At 40.2% G+C, this 27,707-nt stretch overlaps 1 protein-coding gene across 2 annotated transcripts; it reads right to left on the reverse strand.

Annotated features, from left to right (window-relative positions):
* Nucleotides 1-2,356: 2,356 nt before the first annotated feature.
* Nucleotides 2,357-26,731, reverse strand: LOC124291008. 2 transcript variants are annotated; one of them, XM_046727909.1, is made up of 4 exons: nt 26,555-26,731; nt 15,485-15,536; nt 10,646-10,895; nt 2,357-5,011 (listed from the first exon to the last, which is right to left on the reverse strand). In XM_046727909.1, exons 1-4 carry the CDS (start codon nt 26,714-26,716, stop codon nt 4,567-4,569), a joined length of 909 nt encoding a protein of 302 aa, XP_046583865.1. In that variant the 5' UTR covers nt 26,717-26,731; the 3' UTR covers nt 2,357-4,566. The 2 variants fall into 2 exon arrangements, with proteins under 2 accessions (XP_046583865.1, XP_046583867.1); XM_046727911.1 differs by lacking the exons at nt 15,485-15,536; nt 26,555-26,731 and adding an exon at nt 14,368-14,500.
* Nucleotides 26,732-27,707: the final 976 nt, after the last annotated feature.

Genomic DNA, 27,707 nt, shown 5'->3' on the forward strand with positions numbered 1-27,707 from the left:
ACTCACTGTGAGAATTCTTTGTATATTTCTATGAGCATATCTGTGGCTGAAGATGAACTGTTCACAAACTGACAGGTCGTGGTGTGACTCACAGATATCAACTTTCGTAATGGATTGCAGCTATTTTTTGTTTTGGGTTCTATTCCTGTTTTGATTACTTCTTTGATTTGTTCTGTATTCCTTGAAATGTGAAGTAATAACATAAATAAATGATGTAATATTTTGCACAAACCTAAGAAAGTACCAGTAGATGGTTTCAGTGTAAAGTTATTTAGGAATATACACCATTATTTAAACGTCTACAACCAATGACACAGGTTGACATGACATATATAGATAATATTAAGTGAAATTTGTACGTTGTACAGGGTAAGGACCTATTTGATAATGTATCTAAGTCATGACAAAACGGCATTATTGCAGTGTAGGAAAGATAGCCCGTCCCAACGTCCGAGACTGGTGAATTTTGTGGAGGACGGGTTAAAAAAATATCTAGCCCGTCCTCATGTCGGGTCAATTTTAGCAAACCAATGACATATATAAAATGATTATAACCTTTTTGAATATTTACTGCCGAAGGTGTTTTATTTATATTTGGAGGACAGGCTAGATTTTGGCAGGACTGGTAAAAAATTTGACCTGCCTGTCCTGTGGACAGGCTAGATTTTCTACATCTTTCCTACACTGATTATTGTGTATATGTCAGATCCTCATGTGCCATACTTCGTTGTCAGTGTTATGCTGGTGTAGCCCTGGGTGCCGTTGTACAAAGCAACCTTAAGGCAACAACTATTGTAAGCCCATGTTAAGGTATGCGTGTTATAATCATCTCAGTGCTAAGATTGCTTTGTACAAGGACACCCTGGCTCATGAGATACAGGGTAGAATAGGCTGATGACTATGAAAGTTTAGAGTACAACTTGACTTTGCTGATTAGGACAGCTATCAATTATTCTGGGGTTAATTTATGTTGCATTTATACATATCTGTTGTTGTTTAAGCAGAAATTTAATATAATTTATGCAATTATATTTTTCGCCAGAAATCCAAAGATCGAGGATGTATAATTTATAGAGAATTAATTAGTGTATATAGTGTAGGGATGTATGTTGATTAGTATCATTATTATTATTATCCAGATGCAATATTAAACCATGTAGAGTAATGTTTTGTATATTAAGAATGTTGATCTCTTGATACCAGCATGGAGCCGACAACTCCACCACAGCTTCTACTACCAGAGGATGTTTTCTACAGCCTAAACTATTTGTATTAAAGTTTTAGCAAAATCATAATTCGTGTTTGATGTTTATTTGGATAGATGTCATCAGATTCAGTAAGATTTAATGGGCCATCATTTGGAGTCTGTCTGGGCATGTCTGTAATATTTCCAGCCTGCCAGGGTGTTGACGGGTAGCCTAGTGGTTAAAGCGAAATATGCTCAGTGTTGCTTAGACAACAAACATGTGAGGTAGTAATAACTGGTAATTCTTTAGTCTCTGCTCTCAGCTATGTATTGGTATACAACATTGTCACCTTCCGTAGTCCAGTGATGTAGGTGAACGCCTTACTGTGTTCAACTTGTCAAGCTATTCAAGGGAGACAACTCATATGTCTTATCTGGACGATGTGAACAAAGCTTGGTTTTGAATTAACATTGTCCGCTGGAAGAAATGTTTGCGCACCCTTGCATTTACTCGTATATTATGTGATTCGTTGCTTAAGCGTCACAGCCGGTGGAGTAGCAGTGTTAAGCGTTCGCTCATCTTGCCAAAGACCCGGGTTCGATCCCCGACATGTGTAGTATGTGACGCCTGTTTCTTGTTTCTGTGATACTGCTGGAATATTGCTAAAAATCTGTGTAAAACCTCACTCACTCAATACTATCTGCTCCGACCCGTCTACTCAAGTTTCGCACAGGCCACCGACTGTAATATCTGAGCACATCTGTAATATTATATTCACCCCACTTTCTCTCACTATTTCACTTTCGGACAAGCTCACCACAGTCCGTACCAGTTTTCAGATAGGCCATTTCTCAGAGCGACATGTCTTGGCAGCAATCTATACTGGACAAAAATAGTTAGGGGATATATGTAAATTTTTAAATTATGAATAATGATCTATTTATTCATTGACACACTGATAAAATATCAATCATAAACATACCAATATTCCTAACTTATTTTGTCCAGTATATATTCACCTCAAGTGATAAGAAAACGCGTTAGGCGAAGGGTGGTGTTTCGTAAGATAAGATGACTGCTCTGAGGGTATCTTCAGGCAAGCAATTCTTCATTCTGTTCACGTAATATCCTTGTCAAAGGATCGATGATAAAGTATTACAGAACATGCATTATCTCAGCTCGATGCAGCGCTACATCGAATTTATTTGACAAAATCAGTTTGCATATTGACAGATATCCTTTTATGCTTCACTGAACTGTGTGAAGAATAGAGAGCATTATGAAAGCCAGTCGCCTTTGCACCGGTAACTCGGAACGTACTCGGCAACGATTTTGAAAAGCTGACTTTGTGCAAGTATTTAACTAAATGTTCCAAAATGTTCACATGGGCCACAGGTAGAATTGAACGGGATCAGCAACTAAGCATATTTTCGGTGGTCTGAGATTATTTCATACAATTACAGTATCTTTAATACCAATTACTTCCATAGCATTATTTTGGTTTCATTTGAACAAGCTCTTAAGAAATAAGAATCACAGGTTTACAATATTGCACATGCATTTCATGATAAACGCATTTTACAATCATGCTTGATTTTTAAACGGCGCACTGTCCCAATATTGAATTTTCAGATGTATGACAAATGAGCATAATGACGAGATAACAGAAATTACGACAAACTGTCGCCACGTTTTACCCAAGTGAGAATTGTGGTCCGTTAGTCTGAATGCGCTGTTCGTTTTGATCATTTCCACACGGCTTTGGAACAACCTCCTTTATTTCTGCTGTTTCTTAAGAACAAGCTCCCATTCACGCAACAATACTTAAGCAACACATTTGTGATTACAGTGGCGTATATATGCAATGCACATACCCCAAAACAAATCAATATGCGTTTACCAGTTAACCATTTCCCGCTTAGTCTGGAACTAGGGTCCCCTTATCACAGCGCAACCCTCCCTCTGTCCATTACATTACAGGTATATTGCTTGGGACTGCGAGGGTTCTTCACCACCTTTTCCAACAATAACGGGTTTAACAAATCTCAACTACACAAGCGAGAACATCATGGCAGTGTGGTGTCGAGCCGATTCTTTTTCTGCAGGAATTGTCCACCCTTGAATCTCGTGCTGCCATGTTGAAAGATGTTAGTTTATCACATGTTAGTTAAAATGGACCGTTGACCTTGACCGGTTCTTCACCACAAGAATGTCACGAATGTTGAGGTCAAGGTCGTGATTGGTTAGTTTCTGCTTGCACAAGCATTATGTGAACTGGTCTGGTCTGTTTGTTAGGATGTACTTCTCTCAAAAGTTCTCATGCAACAGTTTACATTTAGTAAAACTGAAAATGCACATTTCACGGAATCATCGTAACCCTGATCAAGAGTAACATCTTAATAATATGTCTTTACGTTTAGGGTAAAGGCGATATTGCAAGTATATTCTCACAAATATGATCCAGTTTATAATAGTGTTTGAAATACTATAATTGATTACATTACAAAATAACAAAACGTTATATTCCGTCATACCAGTCTTAAGTATATTCGTTCAGTATTAAACGAATAATATCATCCCTTAAGTAAAATTGTAACATAAATATTCTTCCATTTTGTATCACCCGTCACCCGTTATTATGCAAGTATCTTGTCCAAGGACCACATTCCTGTCAAGTGTAAAGGGAGATTACTCATTGCATGATATAAGTATGAAAATCAGTCGATGTGTATAGCTGCCGAAAACGTCAAAAAGCGTCTAGACATTGGTTCTAGTTGTTAATGAATACTATTCTACAATAGAAACATATCTGGAGCAACTATTTAGATTTTTGACGCAACGTAAACTGTAACTGTTACCGAGTAGTCTCCCCTTAAGGACGTTTCTAACGTGGATGTGTATGTCTTTCACAAAGAATAACTTTCGTTCTCGGATGATTGCCTTACTTAGCCTGACCTTATTACATGCATTATCTGAAATGATGGCGAAAGATTAGCGAAAGGTGTGCAATTAAGGTATAAAATACGAATTATGCAATATCCCCGGGCACTCCTCCTGTGCACAGTCAAGCGGACATGCACGTGCTTCTTCCTGAGAAAGTTCTGCGAGGACTGAAACACCGATAGTAAACAACAACTAATGCCAGTAGTCATACACAAAGCCACTTTGTGCCTTCCCGTACCTCGATCCCCGCACTAAACACAGGTATCCATTGTAAGAACATGGCGGTCTGCAAGATGCAGTTGAGTGTACACTCGGGACAAGGCCACTATAACAGACAGCTCCAACCAAGCCACGGTTAGGTCCCACAACCACGTGCGAGTACAACCTCCAATTCACTTCCGGGAATAAAGCACCAATGGGATTGCAGCATGTGATATCAGTCCCATGTAATTGGATTTCTGAATTTGGGCGGAGGAGCACTTCTACATCGTCTGCCAGGCCACGTCGAGGATTTTTTGGTCCGCTCGTTCAAGGACAGTTTCTGGACTGTTACCGACTCCGACACCCAGTCTGGGTGTATTACGAAAAAGTCTCTCCGTGGTGTCGTTGGGGCAAATACACCGCCGTCGTATTCATATGTCGTTGACGGCCGTTTCTTTTTTTCTTCAGCTTTAACCGGGGAAGTATTTAGCGATCTGCTTTTAGAAATGGTGAGTCCTTGTATGGGCTGTTGGAGGAAACTAGCCGACGGGAAACTCTGGCTGTACCAGGAATGTGAGGTTTGGTTCCGTCGTTGGTAGCTCGTCGTCTTCTTCGTTGGTACGTCCATCGTGCCTGATCCTAGCGTTATCGTTCGTACGTTCAAAACCTTCCGAGGGGTGCTGAAAGAGAATGATTCCTTGTGTTAGAAATGACATGACAATAATTTCATTAAAAAAAGGACAAACGAACTCGCCAGTTTAGGCTGCTACACAATCACACACACAGAGCATTATTTCGTAATTGCTTGCCTCTTTAGTCCGGAGTATGTAAAGTGTGTCCGTCCAGGTTAATGGGGTTCCACTTACAGAGGGACCGACTCCAAACGTCAAATGAAATGCATATACTGATACATTTATGCAGTCATCTTAGACCTGGTGTAAATTAAGGAAGTAGCAGAACGCATGGTTAATCAATCACCATGTGTACCTGAAACACTCAACACTCCTCCCTCCAGAACCAATCATCTCGAGCAACTGTTTTACATCACCCCAAACACGAACACCATTAAGACTCAGATGGGTTTTTGTCCAACTTTGAATCCAAAGCTCATTCTAACGAAAGAAAATCCCCCCAAGATGTTTCCTAAAGTTCAATATATCAATACGCCAATGACAAACGTTAGGTGACAATGTGTTGAAACATTGATCCATACGATGTGCCAGTTTAGATGTGAATACTGAAAAACAACAGGATTCTGAATTGTCTTCTCCACCACAAATAGCACACATTAAGGGGCATTGATTTTCTATTCTGGTCAGTTTTAGTGTCTGCTGTCTTGTAATAAACACCTAATGTTCCCGCCACACTACTTTGAAATCGACACGCGCGCCATCTGGCGGAGATTGGCTGCATGAGGTGTTGAAAACAGTTCTAGTTCCGTGATCAATATCACAATTACTCGGGGCTCTGGCAATTATGATATGCCAACAGAAAGGTGGCGATTATCGTCACTCGTCCTTTATAATCACACTTCTCTTTTCTTGCCAATTCACATATTTTATGTGTTACTACAACGAGGGGATCAGCCTGAATGCGTGAAGACATAATAGCAAGAAAGATAATTGATGAATGCATCGTTGTCAATCACGTTGAATATAAGCGGTGCATTTGCGGTTACAAAAAGTACAAACGCAACAAAGAACGAGTTAAAACCCTTGTTTATGAGAACGAGACCTGTGACACTCCAGAAAGTATCTGTAACCTACTTTTGGGATCTCTCCCAGCCGTATGAAGATATCAATTTTTATCAAGATTTTACCTGTTTTGTTAATAGTAATGTTATGGAGCGTTATTCAATATATCAACCACCTGTTTGTGTGGTCGGTATTCATAGCTGGGTTGTTACTGACGGGGCGTGTAACCCTACTCTGCCACTCTCAGTGAAAAGGCTTGAATTAGTTTCTCACTCACTCACTCGATAGTTATTAAATGACGCTTTACTGCTCCCTTCTAAAATATGCCTCCTTGTCTAGTACATCAAAATCAATCAACTGAACTTCAGTAAGCAGACGAGTAAAGTTCCGTTTAAAAGACTGGTTTAAACCAGCTGGAACTGCCTTTAATAACGTGCTGTGTAAGGTGATTGAGTGGATCGTCCACTTCAAGTCCATAACAACCTCTATGTACTCGGGGAACACTCTTGTTGAGCATTATGTATAGAACGATATTAAATTAATACGCAAGCAATGGTATCACTAATATAGGTCATTATTCCTTGTTGATATAAACGGATTCCCTTGAAAGCGAGTCTATCGCAAAGAGTCTCGTTAAATCTAATTTTACAGAGGCTGCTCAGATTCTCGCAGATGTTTAATCACAGAAGCTAATCAGTATTCACATCGCGTATGGACACAAATGGATTGCCATGAGAGAACCCAAGTGGGTCGGCCAAGGGTGTCGGTTGGTCTAAAACCATAAAGTCTCTATAATATTTCAGCACTCCTGGGAATACACAGGCCGATGCTATAGAAATACGTGCAGTATCTGAAGCTCACGAGGCTAGAGTTAGGTTAAGAAAACGCACTTGCAGCAGATTCTAGACCCATTGATCGGGCACCAGCAACATGGCTTAATTACTAGCCTCTTCAAACAAACCGACATCGGACACGGTAATGAAACAGAATCATGCTGTAGCTTTTTGTCCGAACTTGAGGAAATCGAGTAAACTGGAATGGTAGCTCATCACGAATGTAAGTCCATGAAATCAGGGAATCATTATTACGTTACACATCTTGAAGGAAGCTCACGGGGACTTTGGGATGGAGATGCCCGGATTTGATCGTTCATTGTTCAATGTGAACTTCTAATGACACTATTTGAGCTACTTTGTCCAAGTTGAGTTAAAAGAGAATATTTGATATTGACCTTCCGGGCTTAGCTGTATTAGTACACGGAAATATCTCCAGAATGTTATAATACCTCGACTACGTCTCTGTTTGCCAGCACCATACCAGGTATCGTGGTTTTGGCCAAACATCAAACTCTATGACATGTGCACTTCCTTGTGTCGGTCATACGCGTGTGCAACGCATTCAGACGAGCCTCCCGATTCCGCATGAAAAACTGGGCTTCTTTGCGAAAATGCATTCGTTGAAAATAACAAACCGCCGCCGAAAGGCAAGCCAAACCCCACGCCAAAGCCCAAGCCTAAACCTAAGGGCAAGGATGGCAAAAAGAATGAAAAACTCGCATCTGCCCTTCTATTGGCAGACGGGTACCCTTCTATTGGCTTCCTCACACATTAAGCAGACACACCGGGACATAACTGCTGTTCAAACCGGCTTAAAACCCAACTCACCGATTACTTGCAGCAAGTTCATCACGAAAGTCTGTTTCTCCGTAATCAAATCATACCCAGCCCAAGCAAACTGAGCTGGTCGATTAGGAACCAATTTTGACAATGTCAGGAGCACATGAGCTTCGTATTGAACAAGCTGTCCCGTAACACGGGCGTCAGGAGTCAGCTGTGGAGATTCAGTCAATACTACATGCCACACAAGTATGTCCTGTATGTAGCGACATGTAACACGACCCTTCATGTAAAGATTACCACGTTAGACGCACCTATGGTTTGTAGAGATTTCAATACTGAATCCATTTATGAATCATGGGTTGAATATAACGCCAGTTTGACAGATTGATCACAAATCAGACCTTCAGATCTTATCTCACACAAAATACATACATTTTCCAGCTTGCATCCATAGTCTGGGAAAGACAGTGAACTGAATGATTAAGAAAGTAACACATACGAAACAGTATCTATTACTGTTATAGGTAAGTATGGACACCTACCTAATGAAATGCATTACCAACCTTTGGGTTCAAGGGGTTCAGGTAAGAACTTAGTGTCTTCTAGGGCCTCACTCTCACAAGAAAAGGCTCAAACAAATGGGAGTGAAATGCGACTCAGTGTAACAGTAGATGTATATCAGCCCACAGGTAGCACTCGTTCAGGAAAATGGTTTCCCTGAGGTAATTTGGGGCAAACTGTTGCTATCATCCTGAATCGTAGGGCGCTTAATGTCCAGCTTCCAGCTTTAACCGATGTTGCAGAACCAAGGGCATTTAGTTGTTGAAGACGAGGTGTAGATTTTTCTGGGTTACATCTTCTGAAGGGCATTTAGTTGTTCAAGACGAGGTGTAGATTTTGCTCGGAATTTTGCCATAATCAAACAGTTTCCCGAAGAAGCTTCCATCATGTAGAAATGAAGGGAATCGACCCCCCACTCCAGGTTTACGAGCGAATGCCTAACCACTGTGCCTCCTATCTGATAAAGAAGACTACATCATCACATACCTCGTATATCGAGACCTATACTCCGTCATCCCGTTCGAAGACAGCGACAACGAGCTGTAGCTCTTCCTCATAGTGTCAGAGTAAGTGTAGTCCTACTGTTTAAGGACCGTCACAAGGATTTACCAGCACTCTGTATCGTTACCTCGTCATACCGTGTCCTGTGGCTGACTGCACAGTCGGATGTAGCAGCAGTAATTACTGAACCTTTTACATCTGACATTACACTGGGAGAATAGCGGGAGCCTGCTGCTCTATGCTGGAGAGCGTGGAGCAGAGTGACGTGGCTTGATGACAGGATGCATCTCAGTTTGTTCTCACTTCAAACCAGTTTACATTTACCGTACGTACCCTAAACAAAGAATTCGGTCATTCCACTTGTAATTGTGTGTTGTGTAGCTAACATAATTCTACAAGGGGGTTGCTTTGATGGGAATGGATGTTGAGAATCCACCATCCAATTCTGCCTCTTACCAACCTTCTAACAAAGTGACAGTGGGAGACGGTAGAAAAGAGAAGTGTGGCTACCCGTCTGCCAATAGAAGGGATACAAATCATAGTGTGCCACGCAGCGAATCGGGGTTAGTAAAGGATCATGAATAATATCAGATGATTCAGTCATTACACGTGGTAATCATATCTTTGTCATGAGACGAATGTGTCATTTTATGAAAATGCACTTGTACAGAATGCACAGGTTTAACGTTGGGTGGAAGAGTAGTGTACTGTAGTGTTTGTTTGCACCTTTACGTGTATGTGGCTGCTTGAACAAAATAAGTGCCGGCCTTGTAGTGATAGCCTTCTGATATACCATGCTCAACAGAGATTAACTCCCAGCCGACTAGTCATGCTGCGGTCTCCGTAATCCTGAGCGCCAGGCAGTCGTATAGTAAGGTTGTAAAAGTAGAATCAATATTAACATTTAACAATGTATATTGGTGAGGTACCCTAGTTGTGTATAATTGTTAACTCATCCAAGACCCAGGTTTAATCCCCCACACGTGTACTATGTACGATGCCAATATCCTGTCTCCCCCGTTGTGATAATGCAGTAGCATAGCTCTAAAAGCGGCATAAAACAATACCCAATCACTATCACTATATGTTTGCCATAATAACTAAATAGAATTCTAATTATACGGCGGTGAATGGATTGACAACAGAAAGGTGGCAATCATCATCACTCGTACTATATAATCGACACTTCGGCTTCTCTTTTCTCGTATATAACTTCTCTAGCATTGTTTTTATCTTTGAGATCTCAAACGTATCTTAAGTGACGTTGTACAGTATAATAAAAAGTATGAAGAATACACTTTGATCTAATCCCTGACAGGTATTACGACAAGTGTCCCCCGAAGGCTACAGACGTTCGCGGACCTAGTTATGCGAAGTGTAAAACTTTAACTATAACGTGAGAAATGTTTTTCCTAAAGGAACACAAAAGCATTGAAGTCTGAAGCGATTAATCAATATGTGACAAGTCACGTCACATATGCACTACATTACCAACTGACGTCACTTCAAACACTCCCGTTCTTATTTTCATAGTTAAATACAAACCCTACGGACTTGACAATGGAGAAATATTACTGAGTTGGACATAACACGCATGTATTCTAATAATATCAATACAGTGCATTGTACACTGTGTATCTTGCGTCACCGACCATTAACTGAGTAAACAGAAAACCAGTTATGATGCATCCATTGATCTTGATATCAATGTGATCAATTATTAATAGTCAGGAATGTGATGCTATGTCTGCAACGTGTTGCAATATGATATTATCAGCGAGAGCAAGTCTCCAACCACTATGTAAATCCCCACATTACACAAATCTCACTCGCATCCCCTCACATGCCATACTATAATCCTGACGAAGCGCTTGTACAGAAATCAATATGGGTACTCCTAGTCAGATATATGTCATGGCGTCCATCTTGTTTACATTACCTGTCTCGAGATTCATTGTTCGCCTGATCGACCTCTTTGATAGCGTCAAATTTAGACGGTAGGGCGGACCAAGGGCGTGGTCGACCCCCGGGAGGATGTCTGGGGGATCTCGGGCCCTGGGATAGAAACATCCGCCTCTTGTAGGACGAGCGGAGCTGGGACTGGCGTGCGTCTGCTTTCTCCTTCTCGCAATGCTTCTTATACGCATTGAGCGCTTTATCCATGATGTAGTTGTATTCATTGTCCACATCTGCAAAAGGAGAGAGAGGATGAAGTATACGTACCTAAACTGGACGGTTGGGATATGGATGCGCTTCACAAAACTGGCATTTCTTCGTTAATTCGTTCTCGCATCAGACCGCCGCCATTTTGGTCAAGGATTCATGGAGGATATCGATCAATGGGATGGCAGTGGTTCGGTATCGATTTTCATAATTAATTCGCACGTGACCTATCGCACTTTTCACTCGTGGCTGCTGTTGTAAACGTCAATCAATACAGGATTGATGTTTGGGGAAGTTACTGACACATTTTCTGTATTCTGTACTTTGTCAACTGTTTGTGAGCCATAGTGTCATATTATATGAATATCATATATACAGTAGGCCAGTTCGCACCATTTACCAGATTTACAATATTAAGCTCAGGGAGTATCACAGCTAATCCTCTTAAAACAAAAATCATAAAAATAATACAACCACGTATATATATAAGGGAAATAACCACAATTTCGTACAGTCTGAAAATAAGGTACTTAATACTCAAATTAAAACACGGATATCTCGACTGGCTCTTACGGTTTAGATGTATTCGTGATAGCCGTATTTACTGCCGGAACTTGTTATTATATAACTTGTGTAACTTGTGTATTATTTTCTTGTTTATCTCTAGGGTGATTTTGAACAAAGTATACTACCCGTAGCAACGGTCCCGATTTAAGTATATGAAGATAAAATTTGTGTACTTCAGTCTGACAGCGACCCGTGAAGGTCCGGGTTAGAATATTGGCCTTCAGTAACCCATGCTTGTCGTAAGAGGCGACTAACGGGATCGGGTGGTCAGGCTCGCTGGCTTGGTTGACACATGTCATCGGTTCCCAATTGTGCAGATTGATGCTCATGCTGTCGATCACTGGATTGTCTGATCCAGACTCGATTATTTACAGACAGCCGCCATATAGCTGGAATAATGCTGAGTGCGGCGTAAAACTAACTCACTCACTCAGTCTGACAGCATTCCTTGCAAGAACATTTTATATGCTCATAGCGAACACTTAGTAAAGACATTACGGTAATACCGAGAGCAGGGATGTACATTTGGCTGATATAGTTGGAACATAATGCACGCCCGGTTTTCCTCATATTTGAACTACGTAATTGTCCTGCAACGTGAAACGCAGGCTTCATTTACAACAATAGAACGCTTTGTGTGATACGTCCCCGGTAGTGCGCTTATAGCATTCATTAATTGATTTCAGGATAATAAAATATTCAATAAATATTCTTTTTATATTACTTTTCCACTCGTAATCCTACAAATAATACACGCATTTATATTTGATGTGTTTTGTCAAAGTCAATTTCACGAGCTTTGTCAACTGACGTCCCTGTGCCATTCATGCTCACTAACTGCCGAGTCGAAATGATATAGTGATCATCTCTGTAGACCGACAGAATATAGAACAGCTACAGCTATTCCGCGACGAACACCAATATTATTAAATGATGGATATAGTAAGAGCCGATACAAAGACATGACAGATATAGTGAACACACACAGACAGATAGATGTTGTCTTAGAGGATTTATTGAACACCGATATAATGTTATAAAGAATATTGTGAACACCTATTTCGTGAAATAGCAGATATAATGTAAAAATAATGGATATAAATTTTTCTTAAAAACCGAGATGCTGAACGCTGACATAACGAAATACTGACTATAATGAACACCGATGTTTTGAAGTAACAGATATAATGTATATTGATATAATCAAAGAAAGGACATAGCAAACACCTATATCAAAAATGATAAAATGAACAACTGTGTCAAAATGAGTCATAAAATATTGATACACTAGTACGTATGACACCAGACGTATGACGTCAAAATGGTTTACATTTATTACGTCATAATGCTAATACCTCTGTCACAATGTTATTAGATCTTGCTTGACTCACGGAGAGCTGCGAGTCACCACACTGTATAGGCAGTTTCTATCAGTTTGTGTGGGAGAGTAATTAACAGAATACTAAACTCGCTCCCGTCAAATACCATTTTCATTAAACTCGTGAAAGATTTAGTATCAAACTCGCTTTCGCTCGTTTGATACCAAATCATTAACTCGTTTAGTAAACATGGTATTACACGGAAGGTCGTTTAGTATCCTCTATATATATAGAAATACGTGATATAATGAAATAATTGGGAAAGTGACCACTGATTTTATAAAATAACTAATATGGTGAAGACTCTTGAAATAACGGAAACAATGAACACGGATACAAAGATACAGGGGGGTAAGTGAACACCATCATGAAATAGTGATAAGGGTTTCAGTTAATCGCTATGAATACGGTAGCATTATACTTGTACTGTACAAACGAAAACCTAAGATTAACATATTTGATGATACACATGTAACTATACGTATTCATTGTGCTTGTGGTGTCACGTGTTTCTATGGAGCCCATAGCTCACAGATCAACTTTGATTGCAGAAATTACGTGGATGGGTGACCGCGTTCACCACTCTGCTGAAAGGTGAGGAGTTGGTGGTGCATTATATACATGCACATTTTATATATTTTATTACTTTCGCTAGCTCAAAACGACTGACGAGTAGTTGCTTCCAGAAGTCCAGCATGGTTTATATTTATACAGGTTAGGCTATAGTACCTGCTACATGTAGTATTATTTTTGCATGTATGTATGTTAATAATAAACAGTGCGTGTACGTCAAAATGTCAAAATTAGAAACATGAAAGAAATAGTGTTGCAGCTGAACGGTCACTAAAGGGATATTTTACGAGCGTTTCATCTGCTTTGCGTTTTGCTGGTTGTTTCACCTGTGTGTGTGTAAACTTTCCTGTTCAGTGAAGATTTTAAGAACACTTTTGTTGCATGAACATTTAGATTATTTGAAACCTGCATTATTCTGTGAATGAAGACAATTATGTCCACGTAAAAACACATTCATTACGATGAGAGTGAAAGTGAGAGTGAGAGTGAGAGTGAATGTCCCACGCTGAGGTCGTCAACATTACAACTAAATAAACCCTTAAGATCCGGTTTAAATAGAACTGGTCTTCAGTAACTCATACTTCTCGTAAGAGGCGACTAACGGGATCGGGTGGTCAGGCTCGCTGACTTGGTTGACACATGTCATCGGCTCCCAGTTGCGTAGATCGATGCTGATGATATTGACCACTGGATTGTCTGGTCTAGACTTTACAGACCGCCGCGGCGTTTAACAACCAACATATACATAGAGTTAATCAACTGCAATGGCTTATGCCCTAATGAATATTTGTGTGATTATCAAGATTATTACAACGTCAGAAGCAAAAAACAAACACAACAACAAGATTTCACACAACATATGTCTATAGACGGGCAGCAAACATAAACTGGAAGAACAACAACTATTCATATAACTTTTTCCGCATGAACAAATGTTGAAATATTATATATAAACACAGCCCTGAAAAAATCTACTCACCATTGTCTGCAGATGTTGACAGCTTGTCGCCATCACACATCTTTCATCGCCAAGCGCTAACCGCGAAATCATTCGTCAGTTTACACAGTGTGGTTTCGCGAACTCCCAATATCCGCCCTCAACAATGACACAACCAGGGCGATCTCCTCTGCCCGTCTTTATTACACACCACAGACCTCTCTCCTTACGTATAGTAACATAGGAACTCGGGTGCTTAAATAACGTTGGTGAATAATTCATGGTTTGGTCTCCCGTTTCCAAGCGAGGCGTGATATAGGCCATTCGTTGTGGGGATCATTACAACGGTGATTTGCCTAATGTATGTTTGATTTAGCGCTAATCGATGTATCGATCTCGCGGTGACAAGGATACTGAAAAGAACGCAGGGTTGTTATTACGGGATATCCGTAGCACATTTCCATGTTGTTTTCCAGTCCTTTCCATGATTGATAGCCCGACCAGAAATATCCACCATTGTGGATGAATGGTATTTAACATAGAAAAATAGTTCGATGTACACATTTGTTATAATGGGTATCAATGCATTTCACATGGAGCGTAATTTGGCGACTGTTTACGTAATCGATCAGAGAAACTACAATTGAAATATCGTCTAGAATCTCTTTAACATTTTTGCACTGCCAATGTTTTTGTTTTTGTTATATTTTATCTTGTGCCACAAACACAAAACGCAGTAAGAATCACTTAGGAATACGCGTTTAGTATGGTAACTGATTAGGGCCATATCTCGCTTTCTCGCCTCCGAATTTTAAGGCGAGAAAGCGATGGCCCTAATCAGCCACCATAGTTTAGCACGTTGCACGGTAGATTGACTTTAAATAATAACGGTATGCTTTATATGGTAACCGTAACTGAAATTAAGACATCTGAATTCAACAAAACAAATTTAAGATCTACACGCAAAAGTATTACTGAAGATCCCACTAGTGAGTGAGTAAAGTCTCACGCCGCTTTTGGCATGGGTACAGCCTCATAATCTGATGATTGTTTATTAACCAACTGCCTCGTAATCCCAGGTTCTAGTACACAAATGCGCTTGGGGCAGGGTTATTGTTGTTAAAGTTGGGGATGTATGACGCTTGGTGTGTTAACTTACCATAGTTGGTGGCAACTGGTAGGCGGAGCGACATGCTCTGTTGAGGCGGGGCCTGCAGCAAACAGACAAATTGTTATTAAATATGGAGAAATGTGATACACAACAGACTAGATTAAATATGGAGAAATGTGATACACAACAGACTAGATTAAATATGGAGAAATGTGATACACAACAGACTAGATTAAATATGGAGAAATGTGATACACAACAGACTAGATTAAATATGGAGCAATGTGATACACAACAGACTAGATATGGAGAAATGTGATACACAACAGACTAGATTAAATATGGAGAAATGTGATACACAACAGACTAGATTAAATATGGAGCAATGTGATACACAACAGGCTAGATTAAATATGGAGCAATGTGAACAGATACACAACAGACTAGATTAAATATGGATGATACACAACAGGATTAAATATGGAGAAATGTGATACACAACAGACTAGATTAAATATGGAGAAATGTGATACACAACAGACTAGATTAGATATGGAGAAATGTGATACACAACAGACTAGATTAAATATGGAGAAACTTGATACACAACAGACTAGATTAAATATGGAGAAATGTGATACACAACAGGCTAGATTAAATATGGAGAAATGTGATACACAACAGACTAGATTAGATATGGAGAAATGTGATACACAGCAGACTAGATTAGATGCGGAGCAAGTGATACACAACAGACTAGATTAGATATGGAGAAATGTGATACACAACACACTAGATTAGATATGGAGAAATGTGATACACAAAAGACTAGATTAGATATGGAGAAATGTGATACACAACAGACTAGATTGGACAAGCGCTCACGATCAAGTGATTATTGTGACAAATCATGTCGATGTCTTGGTCCTCAGTTGATGAAGACACTGACACAGACGATTTTATTTGTTTTCGTTATAAAACATGAGACATGTAAGACAAGGGAATTTGGCCAAGATGTTGCACCTAAACCCCAGAATAGCGATGAACTGATGTCGGTCAATGGTAGTCAGATGGTGGCTCTAGCATAATATCATGATAGGTTTCTTGTCAGAGTCCTCATCACTCAGTTGCCTTAGTTTTGCTGCCTAGTATAGGTATAAATATTTTTATCATCACAAACTATGTTCCACAGAAGATATTGCTTGAGTAAAATCAAACGATATCTCCTAGGAAATAACGTTTTGACAGTAGATTTTGAACAATGCCCTGACAATGCTATGACGTCATGAACTTGATGACGTCACAATGCTGTGACATCACTGCACTGCAAGTCTAATGGCAGTACTGTGTTCAGAGATGTACATTTTTCATTGAAAACTAATGAAGAGTGATTTGGGATGATAAATAGAATCTCACCCTCGTGTCTTCTGACATCAAATAAAATCAACACTCGTTGATAAAAGTAAACATATCCTCGGCAAGGCTCGGATATTTGTAACTTTATCAACTCGTGTTATAATATATAATTGACACCTGGGTGGCCCCGATTTCTCGAAACAAACTTAAGTCAGAGTTTTTACTCAAATTTGAGAAAACGCAGGTAAAATGCTTTTTCCAGAATAAACTGAAATCAATATTAAACTCAAACTTAGTAGACAATTTGAGTTTGGTGGATAGATTACTTAAGTTGATTGGGATTTTTCTATTTAAAAAATGCAGTCGAGTTAAAAATTTAGCTGTTCCAAATTGTCAAACTCAGTTTGAAATTTGAGTTAAAACTTAAGTTTGTTTCGAGAAATCGGGGCCAGAAGACACTTGGGTGAGATTCTCTATATTATGCGAACGGTAGAATATGGCTAACTGTCAATCACAACACAATGATGTACATTTACTTTGTGGCTTGTTGGCTAAAAGAACTGTTACTTGACGCGTCATGAATGTGCTGCTTATGCTAGACATGTCTAGATGTCACAAAACACAAGATATAAGAAATCTTTTTTAAGTTTTGGTTATCACAGGTTTCATAGAAAACTGATTAAGGACTGCCATTGTCAAATAATTCGAAAAGCCAAGAGAATGTCGCCAAGACATGAATAACGTAATTGCAATTATTTATATATGACGCTGATCTCCATTCTCAATCCTCATCATCCCCGCATTGTACACTTCTTAGCCAACCCATACCACTCTGTCACTTTCGTTAATTACTGTGTATGACATTCATAACCATATTTGTTCACACCCTTGGTCGTGTTTGCCGTCACATCAATAAGTCCAAGACAATGTTATTGTCTCTAATATGTCCATTCTGGTCTTTAGCAAGATAAATATATGTTTACATTAGTACGGTATTCCGAATGACTGTGAAGGGACAACCATGTGCCTCTACAATTTGTTGTATGTTGGTGATATACATTTGTATTTGAAACGGGTACAAAAGTTGCAGTGTTTCGGCGTCTTTTTTCGGCTAAGTAACATTTTTTGGTTTTTATTTTTTCAAAATTTACTTTTAAAATGTATAATTGTTGTGAGTTCTGCAGTTTCGGAAAAAAAACCTAATTGATAAAAAAGCTACAGAGTAGTAAACTGGAACCTACCTGGAAGTTGTGTTGTGATGTTTACAATCCCATTTCACGACATGAATAGTAAACCCTACCTACAAGCAAACCCTCACGGTGCCGGACACCATGTTTTTCTACAAGGGGAGGGGACACGGGGGAGCTGATAAAGCTACCAGATGTATATAGCTTGTATTTAATTTCAAACCACTAACAAGTCATTAAATTTACATTGCAGGGTTTCCTCTGAGAACAAACTACGGTCTGTAGATTTCCTTTATCGTTGTCAAATCGAACAGAGATATTGGTAAGACTGGACGCAATGTGTATTAGTTGTTGATAGCTCATGGATGTATGTTGGCATACAGTCCCAGTGGGGAATCGTGCGGGATATTTGAAATAGACACGGTAGATTGCATGTATATTTTATGTCACGCTGGGATAGGTAAGGCCGCGTTTTATCGGTTTGGATTAATGCCAGGGATTTTTTTATGTTTCTAATGCAATGGTTGAGTCACGGAAGACGAAAAGAAATTTAAAGTTGAAGGATTTAAGGATGAGCGAGTTAAAGAATAGCTGTTAGTCATTTAAAACTAAGTCATATTGTGTCCAGTTATCACTGGTCAATGAAAAAATGTAAATTATTCATATAAATATATCATTTTAGAAGATGCTATTTGATGAACATAGAGACTTTTCTGGGTTCATGAAACACATATATAAGTTCAGGATATAAAGACCATATCAATAGTTTATCATGTCTCATGTGTTTTATCAGATGAGGATATCCATTGGCACATTTATTTTAGAGTGAAGTAGACAGTATTATGTATTGAAGACGCCTAGAACAGGGGATTCTAGATTATACGTTCCCGCCAAATACTGTGGTCGTAAGAGGCTATTATGTATGGCATCGTACCCCAAATACGTGTCCTGGTGCTGGATTTGCGGGCCACCGTTATATGGCTGGGATATTGGCACTTGGAAGTTATGTTGATAGAGTGGGTATGGCTTTACCTCTCCTGAATAACTGAGCCATATATGGGAAGGTGAGACACCAAGGATGGGCGTCACACACTGCCAATATATGATCGGAATCGATCCTGACCCGCAGCAATATAGATGCAAAGTGTAAACAACTGGGCCACCTACCAATACGGACACAGCGCGAAAACGTAGACTCGATCTCGCGAGATCAGGATGTTGACATGTATACGCAGGAAGCAGTTTGGACTGTCATAATGTCATACAGTCTACACACTTGGTGCCTTGGGATTCTTTAACAGAATCCAACAACTAAAATATTCCCCCTAAAACAGTGTATACTTTCTTTCAGTCTAATTAAAGTCCACGAGCTGAAAAAAGGGTCGGGTTGGGTGGAGGAATCGCGATGTTTAACCATTGAGCTAAAGGACGGATAGGGTATGTTATTGTGCATTCACGTGTACATTTGGTCATTTGGAAGGGTATTATTCGTTGAATGTCAAACCCTTGCCTCGCGATCAACTTGCACTGGACACTCACATCATAGTGAAACCTCTTCTATCCGGACATCATAAGTAACCTGCTCTAACTACATATACGTTCACTGACAGTAGCGGACACTTAACGAATATTACCATGAAGTAATTCGTACATGTGTTTAACGAAAACGATTTCAGTGCAACCGATGGGGATCAAACTTGTTCTACGAAAAATGGGTTGTTTAGAAAGTGTATAAAGACCAGCAACGAAAGGATTTCTTATCCATCCTTAGCACAAACATAAATGTATTACCGTAGCCTATCGTATAGGATACCAATTAGAAATGAACACTGATCCATGCTTTTTAGATAATAACAGACGATACTAGCCTGGTCACCTGACAATACCTGTATAGCCACTTATAGAAATATCACTATAATATCGAGCCAAAGGGCTTATAGTAATTGTGGTAAACCACACAGTATCTAGTATCTGTGTGGAGGACTGAATAGCGGGTCTAGCCACTTCAACTCACAGACTTGCTACCGAGATTCAAGAAGTTTAATTACTCGGTTAGCGGTTGTGTCGACCGTTACGATCCTGGGCCTAGATTATCGAAGCTCTCTTAGCGCTAAGATAGTCGTAAGTGCCATACATTAACATTAACTTACGACTATCTTAGCGCTAAGAGAGCTTTGAAAATCCAGGGCCTGGTAATCTTCTGCATCGAACATCCCACGAGTGAGTTGGACATAGATCAACTTACATGTAAGCATGATGTGTCAGTTGGCACCATGTAGAAACTGACTGGGCAAAGACCTTGTAAGGATTAGTCAGCGACTTTAGGTTACGTTCTTTGAAGCAAATTTCGGGCGTATCAGAGCACGGACGTCATGGGTAGGTGTCACACGTTGTATTCATATAGCGAATCAAACCTGTGTGTTGGACGAGACGAACCATGGCTTAAACCACAGGGCTACTCCGTTGTTTCCTTAGGCTGTAGGTATACGTCACACATTACACTCAGCTGCACTAGGTTACGCGTGTTCCACTGGGTGTAATATGACACTAAACCTGTACGAATCTAACTGTTTGTTATCTGGATGTTAGTCAACAGGACTAAGTGGACCATCAATAGCCTTCGTGGGCTACACATTAAAGCACTTTCAACACATCTCCCGGTCGCTCCATTGAAGATCAGTTGAGATAAGTCTAATTTCAGGGTTGGACACGGAAAGGAATCATGTCAGATTTGTATGATAATTCCACATACTTTAAAGCACTTAATGCTTCCTGTGATGTCAAAGATTAAAACACACACGAAAAACCAACATTATCAGATTTGGCATTTTGCGCTAACTTTTGAAATATTTCGTGTTGGATTGGCATCATGCTTCTAGAAGGAAATGTCAATATCTTTGGCATGTTACATAATAATTGAACCGCATTTCTTGACGTGATACAAAATCATTATTACCACTGTAAGCAGTTAAAATTCTCTACAGAGTGGTGTCTATCAGCTCTACATCTGACCCCGATCAGCTCCGATACTGATTCATGGTTACTCTGCATCCTACCTGTAGGTAAACATTTACAACATGTGGCGCTTGTGGATGGACTGAATCTGACTCTGGATGTTCATATTCTGACTTTGGATCTACTAATACTGACTCTAGATCTTCTAATATCGACGCTTGAAATTCCGATTCTGACTTCGAATTTTCTAATTCCGACTCTGGTTATTCTACTTTTGTCAATAAAAGAATTAACAGTAAAATCAATAAATAAAGACTGCTGAAATCAAAAGGGAGGTGTTGTCCTATCATGACCAGTCGTTTAATTCCATGCTTCCAGTAGAACCAGAAAACAGGTGGGAATACACCTGTAGAGCAGTGCAAGATTGACAATGTAGAGGGTTATGGTGAGGGCGTTTTACGCTACATGAGGCAATAATTCAGCAACATCACGACGGGGACACCAGGAATGGCCTTCACACGTTGTACTCACTGGAGGAACGAACACGGGTCTTCGGCGTGACGAACGAAAGCTTTAAGCACTAAGCTTGCCGCAGTTTGTTGTACGGCTGTGTTACAGTGTGTGTGAGAGTACAACTTTTGAGAGTACAATGGTTGCGTTATGCACAGAATACTTGTTTATGGCCCGTATGAAGTACAATTGTGTTAAAGTTACTGTGTGTGTGCTCTCGTGCGTGTGTGTGTGTGTGTGTGTGTGTGTTTCAACGGCGTATTGTTGTTACTGCATGGGCCTGTGCACAAAGTGTGCGTTGTATCCTATCATGTGTCTGGGTACAGCTTGCTTGATTGATAATTTAGTATGAATGTATCAGTGTGTGCCTGTGAACAATGTGTTATGGTTGTGTCAACGCTTTGCTCTTTACACACCCGACCCCTTTAGGTGGGGCTCGATGGCCTTTCTACGACGACTAATAACTGGACTCTAAGTTCAACCATGTACAAGTAGGGTATGGGTCTTAGTGCAGTGACCTACGAATACGTGAGCCTAAATACCGCTCCGTTGATCAGGACTCAGCGCTGCTCTGAGCCGAACACTGTTTTTGTTTTCTTAGCTTGTTTGTTTGTTGTTTAACGGCACACTCAGCAATATTCCAGCTATATGGCGGCAGTCTGTAAATAATCGCGTATTCACAAGACAATCCAGTTATCAACAGCATAAGCATGGATCTACCCGATTGGGATACGATGACATGTGTCAACCAAGTCAGCAAGTCTGACCACCCGATCCCGTTAGTGGCCTCTTACGACAAGCGTGGGTTGCTGAATTCTAACCCGGATCTTTACGGGTCCGAACACTGCTTGTTGTACAACGTTAATGCTGAGCACAGGGCAACAACAAGTACCATCTTTTAGTAATTTTAGTCGGGACAGGGCATTGGAAGAAAGGAGAAAGCAATGAAAGAAAAATTGTGGAGTACATTCTCCTTATCTTTCATTTGAAATCATTATCAACAGGTATTTTCAGGAGTACTTTCAGCTCGAACACTTACCCCATTTACTGCTATCGGCTCGGGGAGTTCGATAGAGAAATTCTTCATGTCTGAGTTGCTCATTCAGCACAAAGGAACTAGGAGTATCAATCTTCCAGTTGATTCGGACAAACAAATGGTATCTGTTCATATCACAAAACTGTATCCGTGGGAATCCCTTAACGATATAGTCCAATATTCCTCTCTGAATGGCACGAAGATTAATGTCAGGTGTAAGCAGACGACAACTCCACAAGGAGATTTAGGGATTTGGCGGGAAACTACGACGGCGTGCGATATGGAGCCGAGTCGTAAAACCAACAATGGATAATATGTATAAGTCTCTTCCATCCATGTGGACTAGTAATCGCAAAACAATGGATCACCTTACAGATGTCGTCTGTCAACGGGAACGCGATACCGTGGCTTAATACCCTTTAACGCTTGCCAACAGCCTAGATATCACCAACGCACTTGTAAGCATGTCGAGGTGTACATTTTACAAAATGTCAATCCAGATTAATGGAAAGTCGTTTTTATAGAAAGAAGTCCTATCTCAGACTGAGTCTTGTATACGGGGTCTGATTAAATAACACTGTATTGTCCCTCGACGGCACACGGGGAGCGCTTCTGGGAGACAGCGTTCACCGGAAGTCGTCTGCTGTCAACAAAGCCTGTTGTAATTTCCAGAATAGCTGCGTCGTCACACATAAGAAAATCCCCAGCGATATTTCCACGATATGCTTCGCGATCGACCACCACCTAGACAAAGTGTTTGCTATCTGACTTTTTTCTTCGACTGACGGACAGACTTAAGCTGATTGTTATAAAGAATGTTGTGGACTCCATGGTCTCTTCTAGGCGCAGTCAGCATTCTAAGTCCTCTGACTTTCTGCTTGATAAATGTTTGATGTTATCTCCGACCCTAACTGCAAGCGGCACGTAAACATATTCTGGTAAAAGGCCAAGCACATCGGGTAAAAGACCCCTAACGGTCGTAATCCGGACAACGATCGCTTCAATTGTATCCACACCAGATGGGCCGAATCGATATCGATCCAATGTCGTAACGGCAGAACGGAGAGCAACGTCACGCCGAACTAGTCACTTTGTGATCATTTCAACAAGATAGGGGTAGTGATGTTATCATAACGGGCACTGAGACGGACGGTTACTTTTTTGTACTATTATCGCTTACTGTATAATTCTGTGTTGAATTGTGACATACCTGTTTCTACATAAAATATGCTGCGTCGTTTACCTTATTATAGTAGCTTGCTATTGAGGGGGCTGTTGGGTAGGTCAGTTGTTAAAGATGTACTTCCAAAGACTCGGGTTCGATTCCCAGTGTGTGTGCAAAGAAACCACCAGCATTGTGCTGTTAGACGTTTACCATTTTGCTGAAAGCTGCGAGCCAGGTCATGGTGCTATAGGAAGGTAATCGGAGGGCGCTGGTATTCGAACCCACGGTCACGGGTTCCTGGCGCGCCTACCGGACGCAACTCTGTACAGCGAATCGTGGCTCTTTAGGCGAGTTGGCCACCTGTGCCCCATGTTATAAAAGTTTCATCGAGTAATTTACAGGCCCCATTTTATGAATCCTACAAGTACGAGCGTGATGGTGACAAAACCAAACAACAATCTGGTCGAATCTCGAGCCAACGTATTTCGGCTCCTGACACAGGTGCCTCATGGCAGTGGACATCACAGACACCTCAGATTTAGCGACCACCCATACCTACCCTAGGGTCCTCTAACAAGGCTGTTAATAATGCAGGTGGCTAAATAATCACGGTAACGCCAGGCAGGGTAATAAAAAGTACCATTTTAAGCGACTTTTAGTAAGATGCATATGCGGCCCGGAATCGACCCAACATCCGCTCTTCAGGCAGTTGCACTATCCGCTATACCACGGCGGTCGTAGCTTTAGTTTAAGAATAATACAGTCATATAGTTGTTCAAACTTTTAATTTAAACTGATTATCATTTCAAATGAAAATACAAAACCTTTCATATCAATCCAGAGAATGTGCTCTTTAGTTTGTGCTGTCAATAGCATAGGAAAACGGCGTTTGTGTGTTTCAGATGCTGAGTGAGCATGTGAATTTCGTTTTACTCCGTAGTCACAAATAAACGCACTCTCAGTGTAATAACGGCTTGGCCAATCAGATCATACAACCGCGTGGTCAGGTCAGCAGCTTATTTCAGTCAACGTTTACAACCACCGTGGTGGTGATGGGACATTTTCTGCTTACATTTATATTTTGGGCATTTCAAAAAATGATTAATCCTCGAGATGTCTAGACATATATTCCTGTGTGTTGTAATTATTTGTTATCATCAAAGGAAAAATATATCTTTAGTTTCCAAGAAGACAACAAATACACATTTTCATATACAAACGAATGAGCTAAACTAGCGGAAAAAAAGAAAGTATATACCCATGTTTCTTGTGGTAGCTAAAATTGCACTAAATAGGAAATGGTTACTCTATGGGGATTTCTATTCGATATCACACATGTGTTTATTGATCGTATGTTACCAGTGTTTCCACGACTGGATTCAGTAACGTTTTGACAACGTTGGTAATTTCGTGATCAAATCCAATTTCGTTTCTGTTTTCCGGCAGCTGGTCACAATCACTTTTTCAATAGATGAATTCCAAATACATTTCAGAAACATAATCCAAACTAACCGAACTATGTAAAGACTGCACTTAATTTACACTGCACATATTGCAATTATTCAGTTTGATACCTGGATCACGCTGGGGCTCCTTGAATCGGTAAGTGAACAGGTCTTGTGGCCCTCCCTTTGCTGTGGTTCGAAAATCGCTAGCATTTGGCGTAAAGACCACGCACCCAAACAAATACATTACACATTAAACACATACAGACAAATTGACATACTTGAAAATACATACATACGGTAGCAAATTAGGTTTCATAGACTGTTTCCCCAGAACTGTGTGTGGCTTGGTTTCAGATTTCTGCCCCTTCACCCGACAAGCCGTACCCCGTCCCCTATTGTAGATCCCATTCAATTAACACTTAGTACGTCACGGTTTTCAAAAGAAGGAGGGCAGGCAGACAGACATCAGGGCATTAATAGCGAGAACCTATGTCACTATTCCATTTAATTGCTTTTTACCAATTGACATATTTCACCTGGTGTCAATCTTGAATAGAAGAATATCTTTGCCTAAGAATCGGTATGCTTGAATGTTAGTTGTACTCTTTATAATGTTTCTCTGCATTTACATTTGATTTTATGTGTTTATGGATGTGTTACATGAAACTATTATATATTTGCTGCTTGAGCGGGGAAGGAGTGCACCTCAAGGCCGTGTAAAATAGGTTGAGAGGTTTTGTGTTTATTCAACGGTTGTAGGACTAAAACTCTTGCTAGGTTAATTAGTGGCGCTATGCCATGAATGCAGATTGTAGACGAAACACACTCATGTCACAGGAGATGTACTTTGGCAAACTAGGGCAAATCTGAACCAGATTTCCTGTATGAATGTTATAATATGAATATGGGTTTCATTCGAAGCACCTAATATAGTGAAGAACTTTAAACCGTTAGAAATATATTCCCTGAGACATTCACAGACATCAATTGCTTGCAATCTTCATGAGAGATAACTATATATATATAAAATGTTATACCCCGTTCTTTAATACCAAGCGTCACGGTAAACAACTCGGTTAACATTAAAGATTCTTATGACATATCATTATTTCAGAATGTTTTTTCTTAAGTATGTAATTTACTATTGGATAGGGCTTTCGACAAGGAGACCTCATTTATGACAAAGTTTGTGTCTTGCTATAAATTGCATGCAACCCCTGTTCACTCAAAAGACGGCTACAGAGGTAATCTAGGTGTCCTCTCTTCACGGCGAGGACCTGGGTTCGATTCCTTTACGCGTACAATTTATAAGTGACCCCTAGTGTGACATTGCTGAAAACGCCGTAAAACTATACCCACTCACTCTATATTATTGCTATGCATAACCAATGAGTTTTATATCGTCAAATTGAAACCCCATGCTCCTCACCTTCAGCTGTAAGTACCTACGTTCACACTTACCGATGATGGACGTAACTGGCGCTGTCTAGATTGGACAGAGCTTTTTCTGACGCGTCTGATGATTTCTGACTGCGTCTCGCTGATGTCGTTGACAACATCGTCGCTTTCATCCTCCTCGACTGAAGCAACGTCTGGGATGACCACCTTGATCTCAACTGGCATGACGATGCATTATGTATGACACTAACTGTCCAGGAGGTCACATTACAGTATACAAGCGTTCTCTTGTAGGCCTCTGAAGTCAGAGCTCATAGTTTGAGTTTTAATCTGGCTGAAGGATTGATCCTTGCTGAAGTTCTTCCAAAGCTTCTCAGGGTGCACAGAACCAAACGTGTCTTCTCTGCATTCTGTCTTGAAGTACTTCAGCCTTGGAGATCCCGTCTCGATGGTCCCAATAAGTGATACTGATTAATCGGTTACTTTCTAATGAACCTTAACACCTGTTTCCTATTTTTCAGTTTCTGACCTTGGATATATTCCAAAAGGATCAGCTCTGGTGTCAAAATAAGTTTGTACAATACTTCCACGATCCAATCAACCATACTACATCCTCTTAATATAATCAGCTCAGTGACGTATCCTTATACAGAATTAACAGCACATCCCCTCCACGGAGATCACAGCCAGATGTTACCACCGCAATCCATCTTTTAAGTCTCACCCTGGAAATAGAAAGCATACAATTTGTTTTAAAAAGCCTTCATAACGTTAACCTGTTATAATGTCATACTACCTCATGGACCTTGCAAACTCCGTGTTAATTAATTAACCAAAGTTGATCGCATTATTTATTTGTTTGTTTATAAACACGACCTAAATATTGATATGTAAGTTGCTTCCTCTCAATACCTATATTCAATGACAAGTCTTTGAAATGAACAACAAGCAGTTTACCGTCTCTGAAGCGTGACCTATCCCGTTACATTGAGGTGTGATTCCTCTATATCCAGGTAGAGTGTGATATCAACAGGCTTATATCTATTGATTAGTCAACTAATTCACACACCCTTACCACCCATGTTCCCTCATTACTTATTTACCGTAAATACGACCACGTACGCACACCGTAGTGCCATAGTACTTTACACATTGCCTTAGAAAATGGATCTCTCTGTCGTGCACGTACATGTATGCTTTGAACACATTTTCATTA

Source organism: Haliotis rubra, unplaced genomic scaffold (genome assembly GCF_003918875.1).
Source record: "Haliotis rubra isolate DU_JTF1 unplaced genomic scaffold, ASM391887v1 Scf48, whole genome shotgun sequence".
Classification (NCBI taxonomy): domain Eukaryota; kingdom Metazoa; phylum Mollusca; class Gastropoda; order Lepetellida; family Haliotidae; genus Haliotis; species Haliotis rubra.